The sequence below is a fragment of the Apteryx mantelli genome, chromosome 1 (genome assembly GCF_036417845.1).
Source record: "Apteryx mantelli isolate bAptMan1 chromosome 1, bAptMan1.hap1, whole genome shotgun sequence".
Taxonomy (NCBI): domain Eukaryota; kingdom Metazoa; phylum Chordata; class Aves; order Apterygiformes; family Apterygidae; genus Apteryx; species Apteryx mantelli.
This window is the reverse complement of record NC_089978.1, coordinates 95,706,651-95,727,735: the sequence shown is the minus strand read 5'-3', so window position 1 is coordinate 95,727,735 and position 21,085 is coordinate 95,706,651. Positions and strand designations below refer to the sequence as shown.

General features: G+C 42.8%; 1 protein-coding gene across 2 annotated transcripts in view; it reads left to right on the top strand.

The window, feature by feature from the left end:
* The first annotated feature begins 4,482 nt into the window (after positions 1-4,482).
* Positions 4,483-21,085, top strand: part of SRPX (sushi repeat containing protein X-linked) — a 49,649-nt gene continuing 33,046 nt past the window's right edge. For both annotated transcript variants that reach the window (XM_067297657.1, XM_067297649.1), the window contains exon 1: positions 4,483-4,649. In XM_067297657.1, the coding sequence (XP_067153758.1) occupies positions 4,580-4,649 (70 nt within the window). In that variant the 5' untranslated portion in view covers positions 4,483-4,579. The remainder of the gene's footprint in view (positions 4,650-21,085) is intronic.

The following is a 21,085-nucleotide window of genomic DNA, read 5'->3' as shown; positions in this document are numbered from 1 at the left end:
AACCACATATTTTTGTCAAGGACTGTATCATTAAGGTTTAGGTCTGATCTAAGAAAGAAAATAATTAGGATATTGCTTAAGGTTATTGCTGCACACAAAAACCTGTATTTGGAATAGCAGAGATAGTTATCAGTCAATAGAACAGGAATTTCCATAGGTCTACATCTTTCTGACTTTTTTAATCCAGTGATCAAGACAAAAGCCTGCTTGCAGGTTGGCCTCCAGTGTTTCTTCTCTGTCTTTATCTTATGAAAATCAGCTTTCTGTCTCTCCTTCTGTTAGAAAAAATGAATATATCACTAAAAGAGTGCAAAACAAGTGCAGTGATGTTTTTTGAAAACAGCACTGAAGGAAGCATCTACTCTGTGTGAACTGAAGCACACGTGCTGGCAGTGGGTTTCACAGGCATTTGCTGATGGCAGCAGCATGGTAAGCTTGAGGAATCTTGCATTTCACTCCCAAGACTGTGCTCTACCTGACACATGTCCATCTGCCTCTTTCTGACCATGTCTTCCCGAGACTCTTTTTTGTCTGTTTTCTCTCGTCACCTCCAGTTCCTCATCTCAGCAGTGGCCACACCAGAACCTCTCTCCCTTCCCCATATCTCCTCAGGTCAATCCCAATCTTTTTTTCAGTTTCAGCCTCCTGCTTCTGGACCCTTTTGTCAGAGCTCCAGAAGCTTCCCCACACTGGAGTGCACCCAACCGCCCTGCCATGCCCCCAGAGCGGGATGCTAACAGAGACCCAGCGTCCTCAGAAAGCTCACGTGCAACACAGGCTGGCAGACAGAGTGAAAAGTTGCAACCCCAGGCTGGAAAGAAGGTCTGATAACAGCATACATCGAGCAGCATTAACAAATAAGTACTTCTAACTGTTGCTGCCTCTAGATATCATGAAAAAGCATTCATAAAATTTCAAGGGTTACAAGGATTATATAGCATTATATTTTTAACTCTTGTCTCTCTTACTGCAGATACTGACATGAGTAACTTTAAGTATCAGAGCATCCTCCTTCAGCAAGACCATTCACCAGGATAAAAACACCAGTGCAGTTGTTTCCTGGATTGGGCCCCCAGTTTGTCATCCTCTTGTCATGACTAATCATATCTTAGTTGGGGCTTCCAAAACCTAATTACATGCAGCTGTGTTGTTGGGGTTTTTTTAATCATTCTTTTACCATTTGGAGGAAAACTTTAATCAGATTGTTAAATGTTGTTAATAATTGTACTTTAATGAAGTTCTCTCTTCCCTCAAAAGCTGTATTTTATTTTCACTGTAACTACAGTAAAGTTACAGCTATTCTGATACAGACTAACGAAGCTATACTTCTGAACCTCTATTAAAAATAGCATAAAAGAGAAATTATGTGCTTAAATTAACTCCTAAACATAATAAGAGTATATCTTTAAGTTTCCAAAAAGCACTTAAGCTTTGCATCTAACTATGCATTAAACTGAGACTCCTCTTTTCCTATACTGTTGGTTAATTTTAATTTTAAAATATAATGTTATCTAATCTGCAACTGCATTTAATTTACCTCTAGACAGTCAAAAACTGTGAATCTTCAGTGAGAAGCATGATGCTTATTTCTTGTATAAGGCTAGTAGTCACTGGAACTCCAAATAACCACATGTTTAAATATTTGGAATTTTTTTCTATAACTATTTGAAAGTTAAACTGGGAAGAAAAAATGACCAAGGCTATGCTTTCAAATTCAGTAAATGTGATATTCGTTTAATACATTCCCAGTAGCAAATGCTTTCTCCTATTAAAAGTTCTCTTAAAAAAAACCTACTGTACAAAAATGTAATTTGTGATACTTCAAAAAAGTTTCTTGTTGCATTTATTAAAGATGCCTTGAACTTGTCCTTCAAATTCCTTGTCTTTTGGGTGATTTTACATAGCTATCATTCTAACAAAGATGTAAAATAAGGGACACATCACACATTACCTCTAAACTCCAGAGACACATCACATCTGAGTGAATGCACCTCTCAGTACTGCTATGTTTCAAGGCTGATTTCCGCCAGTCCATCAAGGATACATTCACACTGCTAGTTATGCTCACACTTGCATCTAAATTTGAGCTGTAACTCACAGACTAGCTAAACTCTTGAACCTCTTGCCCCCCTCAGTGCACCAAGAACACTCCAGGAGCCGGATGATAGAGCAAAAACCTCATCCCAGGAGATTTCATGCACAACACAGGTAGTAAGCCTTGCAGGAACCCAGACAGCCAAGACATAGTAAAAACCAGCTTGAAATCACTTGCAGTTAAGCTGTTTGAATGGAAGGAACTGCATCTACACAGTCAGGAACAACAAAAAAACAACTTAAAAGCTTGTTGCTTCCTGTGACTTGAATTGGATGCATGTCTGTACAGTGATTTAGACACCACAGCAGCAGTTAGGTGCTCGTACCTGCTAGTGACAAATGATTTTCTTACGCTGAGGGGCTAAACGGACCAGAAGGGTTTGTCACTACCACCTGTTTTTTTTTATTGTGGTGATGCAGTTTTAAATGACTAGAAAAGGCTGTCCAAGAGAGATGCTGGCACCTCTGTGATTTGGAGTGTATCAGGATGGCTGATGGGGAAGGTGCAGCTGCGTCAAGATTTCAGCTGGCAGCAGCTTCTTTCACAATGCTACCATACTAGTACAGACCCTCTGTTCTGAGGAAGAACATCTCAGTGAAGACCAGTGTTTTGGAAATGTGTAACTTAAAGGACAGACATCGACAGAAAACAAGAGGTAACTGATCCATTAAGATCTGCGTCAGCTACTTCCATCGTTCTAGCACATTCCACTCCTGAACTTTTGCCAGAGCCTTGCAGCACAGATAAACTATAGAGATTATCATTGTTTATTACAGATTTCTAACCTTCTACTTTGATATTTTCTATGATATCTGTGCCAATAGTAATGGCTTAAAGCAATCCCTTTGCCTTATTCTTCTGCTTTTCAAACTGAGCAATGTTGGTCTTTTTAATCTTTCCTCACATGAAAATCTATTCTTTCCTTAGGCTATTAAATTGTAATGGTTCAGATAATAATGCTTTAGTTTTCATTACTTTTTTTAAAAAACAAGGTGATCAAAATGAAATACTGAAGACTAGCATACTCAGGCTACATCTGCATCAGCCAGAGCATGATGCAATGGGAGAACAGAAGACTTGGTACGGAGGTCCCAGGAGACTTGGTACTAAGGACCCTACCTCAGGTATTTTACTTAAGAGGAGCTCTAGCCTGGTCGCATGGTTGAACGCCTATTAGCAGCTACAACACAGGAGGTGAACTCCTGGCGCACATATTTCAGGCTCATGCACCAAGCTCAGCAAGCGGATTAAGGTGGGTAGGTGTACTTCACATGCTCTCCTGATCCAGATGGAAACTCCGACTCAAAGAAAATGTTTTGGAGAAAGCTCCCAATCACAGCACCCATCCAGATTTTTATTACAATTACTAACACGACACATTTCTTTCTTAGGCCACTTTGGTGTAGCAAGCCTGCTGCAGCCCAAGTCGGTGTCTCTTCTTCCTCGGTTTTCAAATTAGCATTTCCCCTAGGATGACTACGCTTCCTCTGAAAATTAGTGTCTCTTACTTCTAAAGAAATAAACCTTTGCTTACTAGACAGTATTTTCCTATTTGTCTGTGCTTTGTTGCAAATATTGCAGCAGATGGCTCCCCAGGAATACCTTTGGGATATCTGCCCCCTCACTGCCTTGGCCTGTAACCTCCTTAGAGGCAGCACAGCAGCTGGTGCCAGTGTTTTACCACACCTTTGGCACTTTAGATGCTACCTTTCTAAGGTAAAAAAGAAAAATTACTTAAGTCTAGCTGTAGTCAAGCTGCCGTGTTGCCAAGTCTCGAGCTTTAATCATAAATCTTGAAACATTCAGTGCTCTGTGTAAAGCTCTTGTTTCTGCAGGCCAGTAGTGATTAGTGAATTTGCTTTCATCTGGAAGGAAAAAACCCCCTCTAGTCTTTGTGGTTATGGAAGAAAGCCTGAAAATGGGACCTGACAACACCCTAGCAGCTCAAAAAATTAACGGCAAGTACAAAGACTTCCAACTTTTTGCTTAATCTCATGACTTTTGAGGATCTGACTCATGATTTTTGAACACTGAAGGCTGGCCATCCGCAAACTGCTGAGCAACCGGGGCAGTTCATCTGGAAGAGCCGAGGCAGTTTTCCCGCTCCCGTTTCCGGGCCCACCCGGGCAGTGCCCCTGAGCCGGCAGCGGCTCCCACGGAGCCGGGCACGGGGCTGCGGCCAGCCGAGCGCCGCGGCAGGGCGACCCGCCGCCAGCCCCGACGGCCGCGGGGCCGGGCCGGGCCGGGCCGAGCCGAGCCGAGCCGAGCCGGCCAGCGAGCGAGGGGGCCCCGCGGCCGGGCCCCGGGGGCGGAGCGGGGCGGCCCCGCGGGCAGGAGGAGGCGGCGGAGGAGGAGTTTGCCGCGGAGCCCGGGAGCCCGCTCCGAGGATGTCTCCGTCCCACTCCTCCTCCTCCTCCTCCTCCTCCTCCTCCTGCCCCTTTGCCGCGCAGCCGGGGAGGGCCGCCGCCGCCGCCGCCGCGCACCATGGGGAGCTGCTGGCTGCGCCTCGCCGCGCTGCTCGCCCTGGGCGCCTGCCGCAGCCTGGCGTACGAGGGTAGGGACGGGACGGGACGGGACGGGGCGGCGGGGCAGGAGCGCTGCCGCGGAGCCCGCTGCCGCCGCCGCCGCCGCCGGGCGGGGGGCCCGGCCTGCCCGCCCCGGGGAGGAGGGGGGCAGCGGGGCCGGGGCGGCGCGGGCAGAGCGGCAGGCGCCCCCCGACGGGCCGGGGCGGCGGGCGGCGGCTCCGGGCGCCCCGCGGCAGAATTACAGAGGCCAGAAAAGGAGGCGCCCGCCAAAAGTTGCTCAAGCAGAGCAGAGCATCTGTGATGTCCTTCGTGGTAGAGCGGAGGGAGGGGGCACGCGTGTGGCCAGGCTGCCGGCCCCGGCTCAAGGACCTTGGCGCTTGAAGGTCTTTCACCAAGTCTTGTTGTCCGCGCGTGTCTGGACGTGCAGAAAGCAAATCGCGGTTTCCACTATGGGAAACGAAAGGGTAAATCTAGCTAAGCTCTCGTGCTTCTAATAATTAAAACCTGTGCTTATTACTGTTTCACTTATAATTGTCTGCGTGTGCTTTAGCAAAATTTGAAATAAACGGAAATTTAGGCCCATTTCCATGGCAAAAGGAAATGCAGTTCTGCCTGTTCTTTTAAAACAGCTGTATCTTGTCAGATTAAGCATTGCTGACTTGACAGATGTTGCAAGTAAAGCCAGTGTAAACTGGCACGCAGTGATAGTTTAACAGGTGTTGTCAATGGAAATTTGCGCCCAGAACAGAGCCTGCAAAGTAACTGGGTGCTGATTCAAATGTGGGCGCATTACTCTGGGTTGACAGTGGAGAAAAGCAATAAAGAGGCAAGCAAGGTGTCTGACACAGTTCATAGCCGTACATATGGAGAATCATAGCTGTGCGCGTGGAGAATGCCTGTCCATTGGCATTACCTGTATTTGGTATCCAGGAGTCATTCCTGCTTATGTGATAGTTCCATCCACGGAGAGGCATAAAATGGCATAATGACTGTATTTCTGTGTGGAAGTTAGCTGTTTTATTGGTGTTGGCATACTTCAGTTAGCTTCTTTCCAACATGAAAGACGCTGGAACATGTTTATGTTCTTCCTTTACAAAACACTAAGGTATTGGACACATCATTTGCTAAATCAACAAAGAAAACAGAAATTTCTGTCCTTGTGTTTCTGAGGACTATTGTACTGCCAAGCTCTCTTTTGTTTTCTTAGGAAGATGACTGAATGCTCTACTTTGCGGTTCATGTGAATGTCAGTCTTCAATTTGTTTGCAGAGGATGCTAATATCCCGTACTTCTCTTTCTTCTTAAAAGCCCAAATGTAACTTCTCCGATCTCAAAAATCCAATTTTCGCCACACAATAGCCTGCTTGTTTCAGCTTGCGCTCATTTGAAAGTCCAGTTTTCCTCTTATGCTTAGTGGCAAAGGCTCCAAGGAGTTTTTAAATCATCAGCAGCTGTATTTGTAAACCCTACTATAGAGTTATGGTTCCATATTCCTTTTTTTTTTTTCTTTTTACTAGACAAAGTATGCAATATCCTTTCAAATCTTTATTCTCAATATGAAAGCTAATGAAACTCTAAATTAGTATTTAATGGTACTGTGTTGGTCTATAATTGTGAAGATTAGGTAACAGAATGCTATTAAGTAGACTAAAATAACTTCTTCGAAAAGATCTCAGTGGGATGCGCATGCATGTACCCCTCTTGCATACAAATTATACTATGCATATATTTTAATGAACTGTTACCAGGAAGTGGGCACGTGACCATTTTGTAGGTAAAGCCAAACAGTCTATTTTGGATTCATGCAAAACTTATTTTTCAGTGGTAGGTTGTAAATATCAGAAATAGTCTAATCAGCTCTTGAATTAATAAACTGGTAAAACCGAAGTTTTTAAGAGTGGAGCATTTGTGCTCCGTAACCTAAATACCATGATGGACAGTGTACTAAATAATAATAATTTAGGTGCCATAAGCAGATTTCTGTGATAAGTATTTGATGGTAGACAGTAAAAATCAAGACAGTATTCTGTCTGTGGAAATGTCATTGAATTATCTATCTCTTTGTGATTAGGGAAGAGATTGAAAAATACCTGAATGTTTAAAAGCATTTGAAGCTGCTGCTATATTATCTGAAAGCTGTCATTTCAAATCCTGAAAGGATTCCCTTGGCCCTTGGTCTTTTTACATTCTGTTCCATACAAAGCCCATGATATACTCTGATGAAATATCTCTGATGGCACCAGTAAGAGAAAGTCTGTTTGCTCTTCATGAACGTTTTGGAGGTACACCTTTTGGAAGTTAAAACAAGCCTAAAACCTCTTCCCTAGGGACTAAAGAGAGAGAAAGAGATGAGCTTGCTGGTGACTCTTTCTCAGCAGGTTCCGAAAGTCTTTAGATAGATGAAAGTCTTTGGCTTTGGAAAGAGTAGCTCATCTCAAAGTTGTACTGTTGTTGATCAAGGGGGGCATCTGTGGTGAGACCCTTCAGTGCTGCAGCCAGAGAGAGAGATGTTCCTTGTCCAAGTGAATTTATACTGTAAATAGACAAAGAATAGGAGTAAGAAACTGAAGAAAGGAATATTTAAGATTGCTTAGAGTCGTGTGGCAGGCTTAAAAAAATCTGGCATTGCAGTTAATGTCTTGATTCACACTCATTGCTCCTGTCTATTGGACTGGGCTGCAGAGTGCTCAAGGACAGTCTCCAGGTCCCTAAGCAGCTGGTGTTCTGCATTGCCAAGGGTGGGGCCTTCTCTGTCAGCTGAGGTTTTTTGTTTTGGGTTTTTTAATGCAGTTTGCCATCTATCTATTAAGCTTGGAGACAGTTTTCGTAGAAGTATGTACAGGATCCAGTTCTGTTCTTGGTCCTGTGTACCCTGCAAAGCTGAGTACACATGACTACTATCTCGCTTGGGGTGGATGCAGACCTATGCTGTCTAAATACAGAACAGGAAGGCAGCGTCTGCCCTCAGATAGTTTACAGTCCAAGTAAAGACAAAAGACAACATGTGAATACAGGCAGATGAATGTGTCCTAAGGCACAGCTTTATCCAAATAATTGTGCTTTGGACCAGTTGGCTCCTTCTAAATAAGTTCCAGATAGCAGAATGACTTTATGTGGATGAATAAATAAGACTTCCACCAGCAGGGAAGCCTAATAGAAATAACATTTCAAAGTGTCTTTAAGTGCAACAAATATGTTTTGTTTGTATTAATCAAGAATTTTGAGTCATTCTTTGACTCTGCATTCATATTTTCTCATGTGAAGTGGGCCATCTTCATGAGCTGTAGCTGTTCTCCTTGCAGCTTTAAGCATTATCAAAGCTCAGTGCATTTCTTTCTGAATGCTCTTTAAATAATCAGGTCATCAAATCCTCATTGGGAGGCCTGCTCAGCCTACTTACTGTTCAGCAACATCTGGGGGCTTTTGTGCAACTGAAATCTCAAGGGGGCGGTCACATAAGCCAAGAGTGGAATTATGACAATTTTCTGAGAGGTGCTTTTGATGAGTTCTTCGGCTGTCCATTTTCTTGCAGTGGCAAAAACCTTGCCAAAGAGCACAGGCAACCTAACTGCGTGTAAGGGCTTGGATAGTTAAGTTTAGGCAAGTGTTGCAAAGGTCCAATCAAACTTAATCGGTAGCAGTTATTCTTCACATCTGCAGGCTGCCATATCCATTACTGCAATAGTAAGTGGTAGCAGACATGACAAGGGCTTCCTGAATATGTAAAGTGTATAAATACAGTGCTTGTAAAACCTTGCAGTGGAGATTGCCATCAGTACAGGTGAGATTCTTGGCTGTGAAAGTATGGATGAGTGTATCCCTTGAAATATCAAAACCATGGATTCTTAAATAGTTTGATAATGTTGAGGTGCATTTTACTGTACTCTCCTCATCTCTCAAACAGTTGAAACTGGTACTTGTAAATAAACAGGAACATTACCAAACCATGTTTTTTCCCCACTGTACAAATATGAATGGGATGGGTAAAAATGGGGACAAATTTGTGGCTTTTGTAAGGGTGTGGGGAACAAGATTTGGCATGCTGTTGTATCTGCGTTCTGTTGAATAAGCCACTGGGTTGAAAACTCAAGCTCTGTGACATGTTTGATATATAACTTGAGGCAAGTTGCTTAGATTTGCCCCTCCTTGCTTCCCCTCTCTGTAAATGGAAATAGTGGAAATATACACTATTACAAAGTAGTTGGAGGTGCCTGAGTAAAAAGTATTATTTAAATACTGCTGTATACTAAGTTAATAGAAAGAATGGAGTTTGGAGATGGGCATGGACTTCAGCCCTATTTCCAATGTCTTGATGCCCTCTTGATAAACTTTGCATAGTTGACCGAAGGCCAGAGAGCGTGTGGGAACGCCATTTGCACAGATGTGCCTTAAAGGCTCCACTGATGAATCCTGTCTTCTTGGCTTCTGTGACTCCGTCGGAGTCACTTGCAATTCAGTTACGGCAGATAGTCCGCCACGACTCTGGAGAGGTTGCTGAAACTATCGATGAAGCACTAACCTGCTTCTCTGGTAGCTGATCAGCTGTATAAACTTCTACTTTGATTTTGAGGCACTAATGCAGTATTCCTAGGCTGGAGCTCCATGCTGTGCTGCCATGCATGAGATTTGCCAGCGTAAGGGTCCCCGGAGCATCTTCGCTGGGAGAGGTCCAAGGGTAGGTCCCTGGCCCCTTAGTGTGGTGAGCAAGGAAGAGAAGAGAAACAGCCACACTCCCATCCCTGCTTACCTCCACACCCACTGTGCTATTCATCTTTTGTCCCAGAAGTTCACTAGTCATCTCGTACTTCATGACATTGAAATAGATATTGCAATAGATACTGCATTTTAGTATTGTCACTCTTTGCATCTTTCATGGTACTTCTGGGAAGCTAATGAAAATATAAATGATTTTTACCAACTGGGGTAACAGACGACATGTTCCCCTAGCTACCTGTGAATTTTTCTGCTTCTGAATTAGCCGTGTATTTTTTGGTTTTAATTTTCTGTTTCGAATTATTTTATATATGAAATACTTCAGTGTGCTGGGAATCATCTGTTTCTCAAGGCATTCACTTAACTTAAATTTTTTTAGTTCAGTAAATTAAAAGCTCGGCTTACAGAACATAGCTGGCTGGCCGTGAGTTCTCTGCTACTGTTTCTAACTATTATTATATTTAAAGGAGCACTGTTAAAGCTGTTCAAGCTGAAAATTTATGCTGCAGTACCTTGAAAGTGGCTCCAAATTATAGGTTTTAACTTCCATGATTCTGATCTGTCCTGTAACTTGAAATAGCCACTTACAAACTCTGCCAGAGCTTGAAACAACTTCAGCTTGTCATTCTGCGTATCTTTACATGCAGAGAGAAAGGATTTTTGTATTTCTTGAGAGACCCATGGAAATAGATTGATGTTACCCAAGTTAATAAATATGGGAAGCTCATTGCTACCAGTATCTTCCTGTAGTTTGTCTGAACAATCTTGATAAGATTTTTCTTGTGCCTGAGAAAATAAATTGCATCTTTGCCGTGTGAATGACACGCACAAATGTGAAATGAGTAGGTATAGGGAGGGGAGAGCAAAGTACTGTCAAATGCAGCAGTCCTTCCCCCAGCCACTGTTATCTCTAACTAGTGTTTCTTCCTGCTTCTGCAGATTTTTCCTGACAGAAATGTTTAAAATTACATCTTCCTCTAGTCCTGTGAAGAGGGAAGGAGAAGGCATTTAGCGTGGGGGCATTTTAAGAGCCCCTAAGTACTGCTATGCCTAACTTAATGCATCGAAAAATCTTGGTGCTGGACTAGTGTTAAAATTAAACTGTTCTGCTGAAAGGCTTATTCCAGGAGAAAGTATTGCTTGTGGGTTTTTTGTTTGGCTCTGGTTTTTTTTTTCTGGTTATATATACAGAAGTTATTAGAAAGACTGGCAGCGTTGCTGTTTTCCCAGGTTTGGCAGGCTAGCATTTATCAACAGTTGTTAACTTTTTTAGTAATATTTTTGTGCTTTCTTCTCTAGTGTTTAGGAGAAGTTACCTTGAAAAGCAGCTACTTTGCCCTCCTTTGTATCCTTCCCGAAAGTCTCTTTGCTTTCTGGTTACTTCTGGTTTTTGTTGGGTTTTTTTGTTTGTTTTATTTATTTTCCCGCCAGGAAACCTCAAACAACTGCAGCTCGTTCTTCTGATCAGCGCTGGCTGCTTGCTCCCTCCCCTGCCCTCGCTGGCTTTCTCATACCCAGCCGTGCTGTGCGCTCCCGGGAGCGCGAGTGCTTGGGCAGGCGCCCTCGCTTCCTTCCCTGTTTGCTCAGGTGCTGCCGCCGCAGGGTCCCCGCCGTGGCTGGGGCTCCCAGGCCCGTCTGCAGCACAAGTGAGATTCCCAAAGCGGCTCTCTCCCGAACCGACTCCTGTTCCTATTCTGCGCTGCTGGAGACATCCTCTGTTCTGTCACCCGGCAAGAGGTTTTTTTTACCACTTGAGCAGATACCATTTGTATAAATTCACGCATTGTGCTTGGTCAGTGAAGATGGGTCTTCATCTGAGGGCAGTCGCTATAAATGGGCTTTGGGTTAGGAGCCTTTGCAAGAGACCAAGTTTTGCCTGTTCAACAGAACAGAGAGCTCCAAAAGAAATGATGAGAATGCTTGAAACGACCCATTTTCTGCATTGTTTTTGTGAGACACAGCAGGTCACTGTGAGCTGTTTCCAAGGGAAAAAGGCAACCAAAAACATGCAAGATGCCTATCATAAAGATTCTTGATTGTATTGATTTATTTGAAACTAGTGGGTATATATCTATGTGTGTGTGTGTGTGTGTATCTTTGATTTGTTATAGTCTTTGAATTGTGACTTTATGAAGAGTGCACTGATGTTCTCCAGAGAGGCAGAAGAAAGTTTTGTAGCTTTGTAGAAAACTATATTACAATGAGATTTGTTACTGCTGACTTTTGCTCCAAAAATTGCAGTGGATAGAAATGTGTGTGTGAGAATTCTCAATCATCCAAATTACATATGTTAAGTAAACTGTGTTATAATTCATTTTATTCTGAAGCCTCTGAAATTACTGTGTTGTTATAGAAGGAAATCTTTTTTCAGTCTTGACAAATTTAAAATTTTGCACAACTCTTAAAAGGCACCTTAAAATTTGAGAAGCCTGATTAAAGAAGACTTGTATTCTTTTGCCACTTATCACCCTCTTCTTGTTCTTTTCAGGAAATGCCTTTTCCTTTTAAGGTGCTAGATTTAAACTTGTTGTACATATGTACACTAAGAATAGCATCACAGTTTGAAAGCAGTCATGTATTCAGGCTTCTCCAGCACTGCTTCGTCATGCTGCATGGTTTACCCAAAGCCTACATTTAACCAATGTGGGCTGGCGAAGTGAGTCACTGTTAGCAGTGTCTGTCTCCTTTTTGGCTGTACCATGAGAATTTTAACCTACTAGGGTCTGTGGTCCGTATTGGTATCCCTCAGAGGTTTTCTGTCAGAATAGCTGACAGTGACTTGCCAGATGGGATGAGATGCTGCTTCCAACTCCTGCATCAGAGTTAAGTTATAAGCCTAGGCCAATTATATTTTTCTTCAGAAAAATAAATCAAATTTTGGGCAATGCGCTTGAAAATATGTGCTTCATTTGAATCTCTTCCATCTTGAGACCGTCCGTTGTGGCTGACTGGCTATACTGTGTCGCTCATAAGTAAAACAGGCCAAAATTAACAGGCCTCTATCCAGCTATTCTTCAAGATTAAAAACATGTTGGCTCACAGACACTCATTGTCCTGAACTGCCCGGAGGCAGAAACCAGAAACAATATGCCTGCCACTGACTTCCAGTGGCAATACAGTGTTTAAAAAAAAAAAATCAGTCTTTCTGCCTCCCACACTTTTATTTCTGGGAAAGGAGTGGATGTGGGTGTCCCGGAAGGTTACTCCACACTGAGTGGAGGTTTCTGTTAATTTTTACATTTTCCGTCTGTCACAGTCTTGTAAATGTGGTGTTCCTTCCCTGTCTCCCCATCTCTGCCTTCTGTGGACTTGTGAAGGGTTTTTCCTTCCCGCTTCACTGATTCCCAGCATAGTTGTTACTTGGGAAGAGCCTTCCAGGATCTCTTTTAGGAGTGACTGGGGTGACCCTGGAGAGAAAAGGGATTCTTTTTTATCCGTAAAAATGCTGTATGGATATGCAGATGTCTAGCTCTTATCTGTGTTGCTGTTGGGGTATTTTGGGGAACGGCTGAGTCCACAAAGGTGACTAGAATATGCTTAGCATCACTTCCATGTGTCTCAGCTCAACTGCATCCCTTGCTTCAACAGGCCATCAGTGGGTTTTTTGGATCTTAAAAATATTTTATGAAGTGCAAAAAAGGCAGTGATCCCATTTCAAAGAAAAAAAAAAGAGCTTGTGTGTGTGCCTTGTGCAAATTAAATGCATTTCTTATTATAGCACTAAGGAAGAAGAGGTGACTTGTTGCAGGTGGTGTTGTGCAGGCATCTGACTGGTAGTTTGCTTCTGCTTCATACCACTGATTTCTTTTTGTGACATTAAGGACGTTAGTTAGCCTGTGCCTGCTTCCCCTTTGTAAAATGGGGGTGGCAGAGATTATCTGGTAGGGTATCTTTAAGGAAATGTGTGGTCTGTGCCTGTTCTGGATGTGCCCATGCACTCTTCTGGCCAGTCTCTCTATCTCCCTCATTATCGCTTCAGTTACAACTTCTGGATGTATTTCTGTTTCAGTTGATATCAGGAGCCCCGTTTTGAATTTCTCACTGGTACTTGACTTTTATCATAATTTGATAGGAAATGTGTGTCCGGGAGAAACAGGAAATCACCATAGCTGTAAACATGCTTTGTCTTTTGGTTTAAGGGAATTTACAGTCAACTGCACCAATTTCTGACAGCTCTGTAATGAGAGAAGGCCGTGTTGGTATAAACACTAATAAGGCTGTTTGTGTATCACCAGAACCTTTCCATCCTTTCTAGCAGTAGCACTAACAGGTTGCAGTAATCAGCATCACTGAGTGAGAACTTGCCAGTGATGTCTCTTATGGTCTTTTCAGAAAACATGAACATCTGAATTCTTTTTTTTTCTTTCTTTTTTGGTTCTAGTTGTAAAAGAAATGCTTCTGACCAGTGGTTCTGTGTCTGTCTTCAACTGAGTGTTGAAAACAAGGACATTGAGTAGTATCTTTAAATGGTCCCAAGGCACTTCAGACCTCTTAGAGACCAGTAGTGCCATAGGATGAAATTGCAGGCCTGAGAGTTGTTCTGCTTTATTATTAGTCAGAATCATCTTTTTGCTATATTTTTGTGTGCCCAGTTTGTTTAGTGGAATCTTCAGGTGTGAGGCATATAATATAAAATAACGCAGGTGCTTTAACTGTAAAATGCATTTAAAAACATATAAATTGCTTGTGTGCAATAAAAGATAACTTGTAACTCAACAGAAAGGTAAGACGATTGATTTATGGCTGTCTGCTTTCCCTGTTTGAAAGGTAAGTCAGTTGGCCAAAACAGATCAGTAGAGAGGAATAGACATAAATTCTCCATTTGAGGTATAAAACATTCATTTATTTGTAAGCCACTCACAATGAAAATGAGTTTTGATGCATTTGCAGTTGTTGAATGTTGTCTCTCAAGTACAACCCTGGTGTTTTCTTGTTCTTCTGTCTTTAGCAAAGTTATTATTGTGCAAAGACAATGAAGGAAAAAGAAGAAACTTCCAGATTGTAGTACGTGACACATGAGAATAAACTCATGTATTACTTATGATTTTTGTGGTGTAGAGTCTGATGCTTCTCAGGGGTCCCATTCACAGGAAGTCATGGTCTCCAAAATGTTTGGAGTCTCATTTGAATCAGACACCATAGTAAGTGGGCGTGATACATGGCAATAGAAAAGTGTGAAGGGAAAGCATAAATAAGATCTTGTGGCTGCACAAGTTAGTTACTGCACAATTTAAATAAACATCAACTGAAAAGGCCAATACATCTGTACTATTTGACAAACTACAGCCTCTTCCCCTTCTCACCCCTTCCCCCCAAGTTCTCCTGAGACCTTATGCAGCAACTTATGTTTTGGGTTGTATTTGCTTGAACAGTTCTTTTAAGACTGTGCTGCTTAATTCTTTGCCCGTTTTAGTTTCCACTGTGGAGGGAGCTGTGAGGAATCGCTGCCATTGGAGTGAGAGGCTGCGTGTGTGCGTGTGTGTGCGTGTGTGTGCGTGTGTGTGCGTGCGTGTGCGTGTGTGTGAGCCGGGGAGGAGGAAGACTTGGCAGATCCCATAGGATAGCAGTTTACAAGTTCATACAAGATTGCATCTCTTTCAATCTTTTAATTCTCAGCCCTCTGTGATCAGAATACGTCAGCACTGTAACCAGCTCCTGAAAATCACTGAAGAGTATTTCACATTTGGGAAGCTGGCGGATGAATTGTTCCTACAAATGGATTCTTGCTGAGGGAGTAGATTTGTCAAGGGACAGTTGAAACACCCTGTAATACATTTCCTTTTTCCCAAACCATGTTTTCCTTTCCTCGGCGCTGGCCGGGTTAGAGGCCTGGAGCTCAGTGCTTTGTTGTTGGCTCTCGTTTAAGGTTGCCCCTGTGCTTGCTTTCTTCCTGGCAGATGTTGCCTTGCGTTAAGCTGCTGCAGAACTAGTTCCTTGGCAAATAAAAGTCACAGCGCCCGTCTGTTGCAGGAGGGCAGTGCGGTGAAAGCTAAGTTAGACGAGTGAATGAGCTACCGTATTCAATATCCCCTTGACTTTCTGCTAGGATTTCATGCTAAATGTAGTATCCCGCTTTCACTGATTAAAAAGGCCACTACAAGACTATATATAAACAGTGATGGGTAGTGCTGGTTGTCTTTTGTGCACAAAACAGCACATTACAGGATTGATCTTATGGTATGTTCCCAGTTTTGCATATCATACTAAATTTTGGAGGAAAGAGGGGAAATTAAAAATCATTGTAAGCAATTAAGAAAACTCAAAAGCACATTTAGATAGGCGAGCGTATGGGCCCACTGGTTATTGTTTGGTCCACTGACTGCAGTGGAAATCCGTGTCAAAATTTTCACCATTTTTAGTGACACTGAATCAGATTTGCCAATGGAAAGCAAGAGCACTAAATCAAGGAATCTGGGCAGTTAGTTTTGTGTTATTAGCTGGGTGGTCCAAATCGTTAAGGCTTTTTCCAGGAGCCATGCAGACTCCCAGTCTGACAAGAATTTTTTTTTTCTGTGAAATACTGTGTTTTGTTGAGATGGATAGAAGCCTGTAGAGTCAAATCTTTTCCAGTTGCAAAAAAGGGCTTTCAGATTTCTTATTTCTACATGGTGGACTTTAAAGTTAGGGCCGCCAGGGCGTGTCGGAGCCAGGTTGCTCAGGTCCTGCCAATGGCCAGAAGTAAATCTGCCACCTCTGAGGAGTCACTACTGTGCATCTCCACTTACTCTGACTGTGGTGGCCCCTTCGGCTTCGCTGCTTCTGGTGATCTGGGCACCTGCAGCTGCAGCTCCTGAGCTTTTTTTTCCATCATCGTGAGATGCCCTATGAAATAAGCAACCAACAGCTGCCTTGTGCAGGAGCACCTCTAGCTTAGGGGGAATGGTACGTTTCTCACACTTTTGACCTCCAGTTGGATTTTGGGTTAAGTTCCAACAACAGTATAATAATCCTTAGTAATGATTTAGACAAATTTTATTTTTCTGTGAAAACTATTAATGCCTTGGTGCTTTACGTTTTTTTCCCCAGTGTTTGATATGCTTCCTTTTCATATCTATATTTCATGTCCGTTGGACAGAGTTGCAGCTTGTCTGCCTGTCTTTAACTGCAAACTCAAATCTTGTGAGTGAATTTTTCAGACTTTGATGCTTCTGTCAGAAGGACCATGTAGGGAGAAATATAATGGTGTCGCTATGCTATGTTTACGAGCAAAACCAGCTGTTCTTTGCTGTATGCCCCTGCTCCTTTAAATTGCAAAATATCCTGAAGCTCGGAGAAGAAGCTTGGATGGTGTGACTAGAAAGCAAACAAAACCATAAGTCTGTTATTTAAAAAAATCTGTTTTGCTGTGAGTTTGGCTTGTTCTTTCTGAGAGCCTCTAGTTACCGTCTTCAGGGTATTTATGAAGCTTTAGAAATTTTTCTGTATTCTGTACTAAGCTGCTTTTGGTAATAACTAGAATTCTTAGAACAAGTTATTAAAGGACTATATCCTTATTATTTTAAGTAAATTCTGACCTCAGTAATTTGAAGCTATCTGCCAGCTTGCTTGCTTGCTGGTGTTGATCATTCCTGCCAAACTGTCTTCATAAATAATAAGTATCAGCCTCCTCTAAGCGTAAGTGGCCCAGAGAACAGAAATCCTTTTGTAATATAGTCACACTGAATGCAGCATCGCTTAATATTTTCTAATTAATCCTTCTGCTTCCCAGCAAGCTCTGTCCTGTTGTTGACAGTGAAGAAGGTGTTTCACAATGTCCTTCAAAACACTCCTGGTCGGTCTTGGGAGCGGAGGCGTGTGGGTCCCTGGGCCCAGCACCAAGCAGGATGCTGCCCCATGGATGGGAGCGGAGGTGGGCAAACATCCCTCGGTGTCTTCGCTCCAAGCTTGTCTGGGACTGAGGTGCCGCAGAGCTAGAGGAGCTGGGGAATCGTCCTTTTTGCTTAGCATTATTGTGCTGGCCAAGGCCTTTGAATATCTGAATATATTTCTCCATCTCTGGAGATACTCAAAAGCCGTCTGGACAGGGTCCTGGGCAGCCTGCTGTAGGTGACCCTGCTGGAGCAGGGGGGTTTGACTAGACGGTCTCCAGAGGTGTCTTCCAACCTCAACTGTTCTGCGATTCTGTGATCTGCTCTTGGCCTCCCAGGGTGGGAATGACAGGGAGAAGGAAAAAGGTTGCTGTGGGTTGTTTTGGTAGTAGCAATGCCGGTGGGAGGAGGAGAGAGGTGGGCATGTGTGATGGCCATCGCCGCTGCCCTCCCTATCTGGGGATGCGTTTGTGGTTCCCTGGGTTGTTCACCGCCTGTGTGAGCGGTGCAGGTTGGCTCTACTAAAACTGCGATTTAGTCAGCAAGAGAGAATGAAAGTAAGTCCACAGCATTTACTATAATGATTAGGAAAAATTCTGTTACATCCTGTCCTCAAGCTCATAGGTTTTGAAAAGCCTGCAGGTTTTTCAAGTACAGATTTCTCTTCTCTATAGAAAGTTTTCTTTTAGAGTCCCTCTGTAGCTTCTTTGGTCACCTGTGCAGTTTCTGGATAGTCACAATGAATTTTCACTATCCTTCTGTCTTCTAAAGGAGTAAGGTTTAAATTCTGAAAACTTGGCTTCGGTGCATTGGGGTCATTAATTTAAGTGGTTGTATTGGTATTGCCAGCTTTCTGTTTACCTTAAATCATCAATTAGCATTCCAAAGACCAAGAAAATCTGCTTGTAAAGGAAGAAAAAAAGATTTTACTTTTTTTTTTATATATATATATATATATATATATATATACTTTCTACTTTGGGGGATTGGAAGATGCAGGTTTTCTGAGCATTCTTTTGAGACAGTATGATTTTTTAATATAAAGCTGCAGCTTTTCACAAATCACATAATTTCTGCCAGTATAATTTGCAAGAATCACCAAAAGATCAGAGTCTGTTGTGTCAAAAGCCATCAGTACAGTATTTATATTTTTTGAAAGTTCTTGGGACTTTTTTTGTGATATGCCTGTATCATTAGTGAAACATGAATATAAAGCAATATCCTTATAAGTGACCTTGGCATCCACTCTTTCAGAAGGAAACTTTTTACTCTGTTGTTTGCAATGGAGGTGAAAACTTGGAGAATATCCTTTTAACTGAGAATTACCACTAACTATGGGTATACTAATGAAAAATGAGCAATAGTTTAGAGGGAGGTATCTCAAATTTTCATTTGAAATCTGCATCATTTCATGCTGGCTGTACCAAACTACTATTGAATCAGCCTTAGGTTGTGATTAATATTTCTTATTTTAAATAAAGTGAACAAGCCAGTTCTGATCAGTTGGTTTATATGACTTCTGTGCTTTTGTCTGTGAACTCAGTGTAAAAATTTGTTTGCTTTGAGTCTATTTTCATGTTTCAGAAACAAATTAAATTCCGCACCTCCTCAGTCTTGACAGCACTTGTTTACTGATTTTCTCCGTTTTTCCCCACCTACTTTTCCATCTTCTCTGCTGGTTTTTGACCTTCTTACTACCTTACATGGCTGTAATTGTTCCTTCAGTTCTTCCTCTCTGGTGTGATGCCTGGTTTTTCTCTTTCATGCTACTCTTATGAAGTACTAGCAAAGCATGAATAGTCCTGGAGTCCTTAGAAATCTATTTTACTTCCAAAAGGAGCCTCTAGCATTGATACCAACAACTCTTAATGCTTTCTCTGTTTGCAAGACATTTGCAGGTGTCATGGATTAAACAGCAAATTTTCTAGGGTGGAGACGTTGTAAACCAATACATATGCTTGTAGTCTGTCTGAAAAGGAAGTCTCCTGCATGCAAGTGGGACTTAAAGTATGCTCTGACAACCTTCATGTACATGTAAGAAGGCAGCCCATGATAAGATACAAGCTAAAAGGTTGAAGTCAACCTGGTGAGAAGTCCTGCTTGGGCCAGCTGGGGTTAATGGGCTACAACAGCAGACTTTTCAGCTGACTGATGACTTAAGCAGGGAAGGTAAGGACAAGTCGTGCAGGGGATCCTTTGGGGAGCTCCCTGCCACATATGCTTTACAGTAGTTCTATGTTGCTTCAGACACAGTATGACACCACTTACTGAAGGGTGGGATTAGGCCACAATCAGTAACTTCACACTTTTCCACTCCCCTCCTCCTCCTGTTGACTGGGTCCTTGTTAGAGGACTTCCTGTGGAATATAGGTAGCTCCTGATGCTAGTTCTCAAGCGTTGGGGCAGTGTCTGATACTGAAAGCTGAGATTATTTTCAAGGAAGCCTAATTCTTTTAGTCTTCTTGTAAAGCTTGAAAGATATCTTTAAAACAACATGTGACTCATGGATAAAGAAAAGGGAGGGAAGTAGTGTACCTGGTGCTTTAGTATTAATAGTTAGATATTGAGATGTGCCAGTTTCCACTGGCTGCATTAAAAAAAGAAAATCCATTTTCTTCCATGTGTCATCAGTTCAGAATAGATCAGGATTAGCTTTCCATTTCTTTCTTTGGAAAGTTATCCCATAGTCCATTGGAAGTTGTCATTAAGGAAAGTTTCAACCTAAATGTTCTTTACCCAATTAGTTAGCTACTAGTAGTTATACTTCTTTCCAGTCCCTTGTTGACCTTCCATAAGTAGCCTCCTGTTTTGCTGCCTTTTCAGTGTGTTCCTAAACTACAGGCCTACATTAAAAACCTATAATGCCTTAATATAAGAAAAAAATTGCATATTGAAGTATGCCTAAAGGAATTATTTCACTGGATCTTCAAAAATAACAACCTTATACATAAGTAATAGTTTGTTTGCTGCTTCAGGGTCCCAGTTTGGTTAGGTGCTTTGCACACACAATGAGGAGATGCATCTGTGCAGGGAACTGCTGCCTTTCTGTCTTGCAGCCATCTAGGACATCCAACAGTGTGCCTGCCCATAATGTCATCTCTGTCCTCTCATCCTTTCCCCCAGGGGAAAGCATCTTGTTTCTGCAGGGCTTTGTGTAATTCAGATTTGACTTGTTATATATTCATTCTTACAACCAAAAAAAAGAAAAAGACTGCTTTTTCTTAGCACAGAAGGTAGCACAGGCTGTGACAGCCCTTTATGCCCAGGAGAGTTCATGCCACTGCCTGGTGCTGGCCCCCAGGATGCTCTGTCCTGATGGAGATGTGCCCAGCCACCAGGAGTGAAAACCGCTGCAATAAAAAGGGCGTTCATCTGGACAGGTTTTTATCACAAAGCCTGAGGTAGTGTTTAGCCTAGAGCCAAGGCTGGCTATTGACTTCATCTGTACACAGTTAATCCCATTTCCTGGAGGGCCATGGCCATCTTAGAAAACCGTGATCACCTGCAGAACAGGAGAAGGGCAGCAGAGACCACGGGGTCTCCAGCCTCTGCGACAGGGGAGAGTGATGAGTCGAGGTAGGCGCAGCTGAAGGATGCTGGCAATGGACTTGTACTGTTTCAGTGAGGCAAAAACCTTCAAGGTTCCTGCTAGCCTGTTGTAGGGAGAAATCTCCTCCTGGTTCCAAATTTGTGGGTGGGTTTGATTGTGCAGGATCCCAGAGAGCTTTACTGGAGTACTTCAGGGCCCTGGTCACACATTTCTCCAGGGGGGGGGCCAGTCTCCAAAGCCCTGGAAGCAGAGGAGGAGGTGCCAGCAGGTTGCAAACAGCAGATTCTCAGTTCAGTCTACTAAACCCCTATGGAGATAAGGGCCAAACCTCTGCCAGCAGAAGAAATTGTGCGAGAAGCTAACCTGCTAAGCAGAGGACAGGTGGAGATGTGCT